Source organism: Lepus europaeus, chromosome 19 (genome assembly GCF_033115175.1).
Source record: "Lepus europaeus isolate LE1 chromosome 19, mLepTim1.pri, whole genome shotgun sequence".
Taxonomy (NCBI): domain Eukaryota; kingdom Metazoa; phylum Chordata; class Mammalia; order Lagomorpha; family Leporidae; genus Lepus; species Lepus europaeus.
The window spans coordinates 12594692-12598353 of NC_084845.1; the positions used below are offsets into that span (position 1 = coordinate 12594692).

General features: G+C 58.3%; 1 protein-coding gene across 1 annotated transcript; it reads right to left on the reverse strand.

The window, feature by feature from the left end:
- Positions 1-615: 615 nt before the first annotated feature.
- On the reverse strand, positions 616-1996 carry LOC133747655 (interferon lambda-3-like). Its single transcript, XM_062175979.1, has 5 exons — positions 1817-1996; positions 1617-1694; positions 986-1141; positions 802-873; positions 616-714 (listed from the first exon to the last, which is right to left on the reverse strand). The coding sequence occupies exons 1-5, from the start codon at positions 1994-1996 to the stop codon at positions 616-618; spliced, it is 585 nt and encodes a 194-aa protein (XP_062031963.1).
- Between the last annotated feature and the right edge of the window lie 1666 nt (positions 1997-3662).

Sequence of the window (3662 nt, forward strand, 5' to 3'; positions counted from 1 at the left end):
CACCTGCCATCTGACTTTTGTTGTGTTTGATTATAAAGTTATTTTTACTTTGGCCATTTGAATTGGGTTTTCTGATGATTTATTGGAGTATAAAGCATCTTGCCTGATGTGAATGTCCGTGTGTCCCAGATACCAATGGACAAGACCGATGTGCCGTTCGCACAGACAGGAAGGCATAGAAACGTGGACATAAGTACGCACACACACACATACACGCACACGCACACGTGTGGGGATGAATTCTGTGGCGGTTCCTCATCCTTGGTTAGGCTGGGTTGGAGGCAGGCACGGTCCTGGGTGCATGGCCCTGCCCCCAGCCACGAATCTCGGCCCCACCCCCAGGCATGAATCCCACCAGAACTTCACAGCCCCAGTCCGTCGTCGTCGGTGGAGGGCCCGCAATCGCACTCGCGCTCAAGGAATCACCGGCACAGGAAGTTCCAGTTCTTGGTTTTTTATTTGCACATATTGTATAAAAGTAGAAAAATAAACCCGGCACTGGCCATCAGGTTCAGGGCTGCAGCTCCATAAATACGGGGGAGAGGAAATAAGTTAAGGCAGGTGTGGGGGAAGGGACGCTTATTTCATAAATAAGGTGGGGGGACGTCCAAGTTCTCAGGCGCACAGGGGTCCGCTGGCTACACACTTCAGGTCCCGTGTGAGCAGGCGGAAGAGGTTGAAGATGACAGAGACCTCGAGGCAGGCGGGGGCCTCCTGTGGGGGAAGAAGGCGGGGCTCAGTGGCTGCCCAGGGCCTGGGTCCCAGCCTCTCTGGAGACATCAGCCCCTCCCCCCACCTCACCTTCTTCGGGGCCTCCTGGAGCCGGTGTAGCCAGTGGTGGAGGCGGCCCCTGGGCTTGGGGCGGGTGGTGGGCTGAGGCCTGCTGGGGAGCTGTGGGCAGAGGAGGGGGTGTGTGAGGCGGGGCCGGGGGCTCAGGGAAATGCAGGGTAGGGGAGGCAGAGCCCACAACGCGGCCAGGCTGGGCCCGAGGACTCACACAGGCCCGCAGCTGGGTGTGGATGTGGCGCAGTGTGCGGAGGGGCGGCTCCAGGACGTGTCCCGGGGCTGAGTCCTCCATGGCTTCTAGAACCTTCAGCGACAGGGCCAGCTCGGCCTCCAGGGCCTCGGGGCGCTCCCACACCTGAGAAGTGAGAGAGGACAGGTGCTGTGAGCCATGTGGTAGGGAGAGGTGGTGGTCCGGTGAGAGGCAGACAGGAGGAGGGGGCGCGGGAGGAGGGGGCTCGGTGAGGGTCCGGGGCTCTGAAGGGCAGGCGGTGAGACAGGGGAGAGGGCAGGTGGGCAGGGTGCACGAGGGACGTACATGAGTGGGAAGGAGAAAGTGAAAGGAAGATGCTGAGGGTGGTGGAGAGGACAGGGGAGGGGTGAGGGAGCAGACAGGGAAAGACTGAGCAGGGCAAGGCTACTTGGGACACAGGGGGGGAGAGAAGAAAAGTGATGAGAAGGGGCCAGAAAGGAGGGGGAGTGAGAAGGGGCACAGGAGAGGTGTGCGGAGGTAGGGACTGGCAGGGGAGGAGATAATACCAGCACAGGGGCTACCAAAAGGGACAGGGGAGAGGGAGAAGGTGATGGGGGGAGGGGCTCGGCTCCCAACACACCTGTAGTTGCTTCAGGTCCCAGGCCCTGGGGAAGATGCGGGAGGTGCACCTGCGGCTCTTAAGCAACAGTGACTCTTCCTGGAAAGCAAGGGCACAGGTTAGCTCATGGCAGGAGGGCTGGAGGCTAGCCCAGAACACAAGGCTAGCCCACAGTAGCAGGCAGCAGTGGGGCTCCAGTAGGGAAGGGAAGAGGGACTCACCAAGGCATCCCTGGCTGTCTTGAAGGCCTCCAGCTCCCGTGGAGAGAGAGACTTGAAGCTGTCGATGCGGCAGTCTCTCCCGGCTGTGGTGGACTTGGTGGGGGGAACGGGGCCGGCTCTGGCCGCGTTCAGCACCACCACCAGCAGCACCAGCACGATCAGGTTCAGAGATGCAGCCATGACTGCACTGCTTCCTCTGCTGCATGGCTGCGCCCTTTTAGCCAGGCGAGCTGTACAATCCCAGATGATGTGTGTAAAGTGAAAAAGATGAATGGAAATGACACGCGCCGAGTTGATAGGAAAGATGTGAGTGGGTGTGGCCAGTCCCTGAGCCAGGTGAGCTGACAGGTGGGGGTGTGGCCAGGCAAGCCTGGAGCTGTACCAAAAGGAAAGAGAAACTGAAATTCAATCTGAGGGTTGCCGGGAATCGCACTGAGCTGACCTGCGGAGTGGAGGGGGCACCCGCAGTGGGGCCGGGGCTCGGGGGGCGTGTGGACGAAGGGGTCTCCGTGACAGCGAGGGTGCTTCCACCACGGGTTGAAGCAATTCCACAAAGAAAACTCATGAGTAGTTAGTTTACGATTGGATGGCAACTCCGAAGCGCCCACTCCCCTGGGGCGGGACCCCCAGTGAGCAGGCAAAGAAAGCATTGCTTCTGGGTAGGACTGAGAGGGGCAATCTGGAAGAAGAGACTGATATTTTTAAGAAAGGTTTCATTTATTTGAGAGGCAGAATGACACACACAGAGAGAAACAGAGATATCTTCCATTCGCTTGTTCACTCTCCAAATGCTTATGACAGCCAGGGCTGGACCAGGCTGAAGCCAGCAGCCAGGAACTCCATGTGGGTCTCCCACATGGGTAGCAGGAGCCCAAGCACTTGAGTCATCACCTGCTGGGTGATGACACACTCCGTGAGATGCCCGGACAGGGGGTGCTGTCAGTGTACAAACCTCTCACAGCTGACAGACGTCGCTCATGGCAGTCAGCCATGATGTCACCAGGCTACCACTCCTAGGTCACTAACCACAATGTCGCTCTGCGGTGCCTGACCGTGTAGCCAATTGGTTCTGTCTCCCTGGCGAGCCCTGGCTGCTACACTGAGCATCCCTGTTCGACAGGTGACCTAACAAAGTGACCTGTGAGAGGTCCCACAGATGGGGCAGCGTGAGAGGGGGAGGGAGCGCCTCATTGGCCGGGGTGTGGCCCAGCACTTCCTGGGGCGGAATGGGCTGCCGGCAGGGAGGGAGCGAGGAGGCCTCTGGGGGCTGCAGGCAGCCGCTTGCTTTGCCATCATGGCCCCTGAGGTCATAAGAACTGCTTAGTAGGCCAGAAATTGCTCTGATGTGCAGGCATTTTGTGTTTTTCATTCCTTTTCCCCCTTTAGCCCTTGGGTATGGAAAGTTATTAATCACAGTCTTCAGATCATAACATGCAATCAAAACTTGCTCCTAAAAGACCCACTGAGGTTTAACCAACCTCCCAATCCCGAATTCCTGCTTCCACCCCCTTTCGTGGGCACTCACTTTAAAACACTATTTAATTTACTTATTTGAGAGGCAGCGAGACAGACAGACAGAGGGAGCTCCTATCCTACTGATTCACTCTCCAGGTGCCCACAATAGCCAGAGCTGGAGCCAGGACTGAACCCCGGTCTCCCAGGTGGGTGGCAGGGCCCCCGTGATCTGACCCATCACCACTGCCTCCCAGGGTCTGCTTAGCCGGAAGCCAGGGAGAGGAGCTGGAGCTGGAGCTGCGTTTACTCTGATGTGGGAGGTGGCGTCCTAACCAGCGTCTTAGCCGCTAGGCTGAATCCCCGCTCCAGTGCATAGATCTGCCAAGATGCC

What these genes read in the sequence shown, in the direction of transcription:
- LOC133747655 (XM_062175979.1), bottom strand. Translation starts at nt 1,996, where the DNA reads ATGGCTGCATCTCTGAACCTGATCGTGCTGGTGCTGCTGGTGGTGGTG. An exon ending in AGACAGCCAGGGATGCCTTG is followed by an intron (nt 1,695 to 1,816) that starts GTGAGTCCCTCT and finishes CTTGCTTTCCAG; the next exon opens with GAAGAGTCACTGTTGCTTAA. An exon ending in GGGACCTGAAGCAACTACAG is followed by an intron (nt 1,142 to 1,616) that starts GTGTGTTGGGAG and finishes CTCACTTCTCAG; the next exon opens with GTGTGGGAGCGCCCCGAGGC.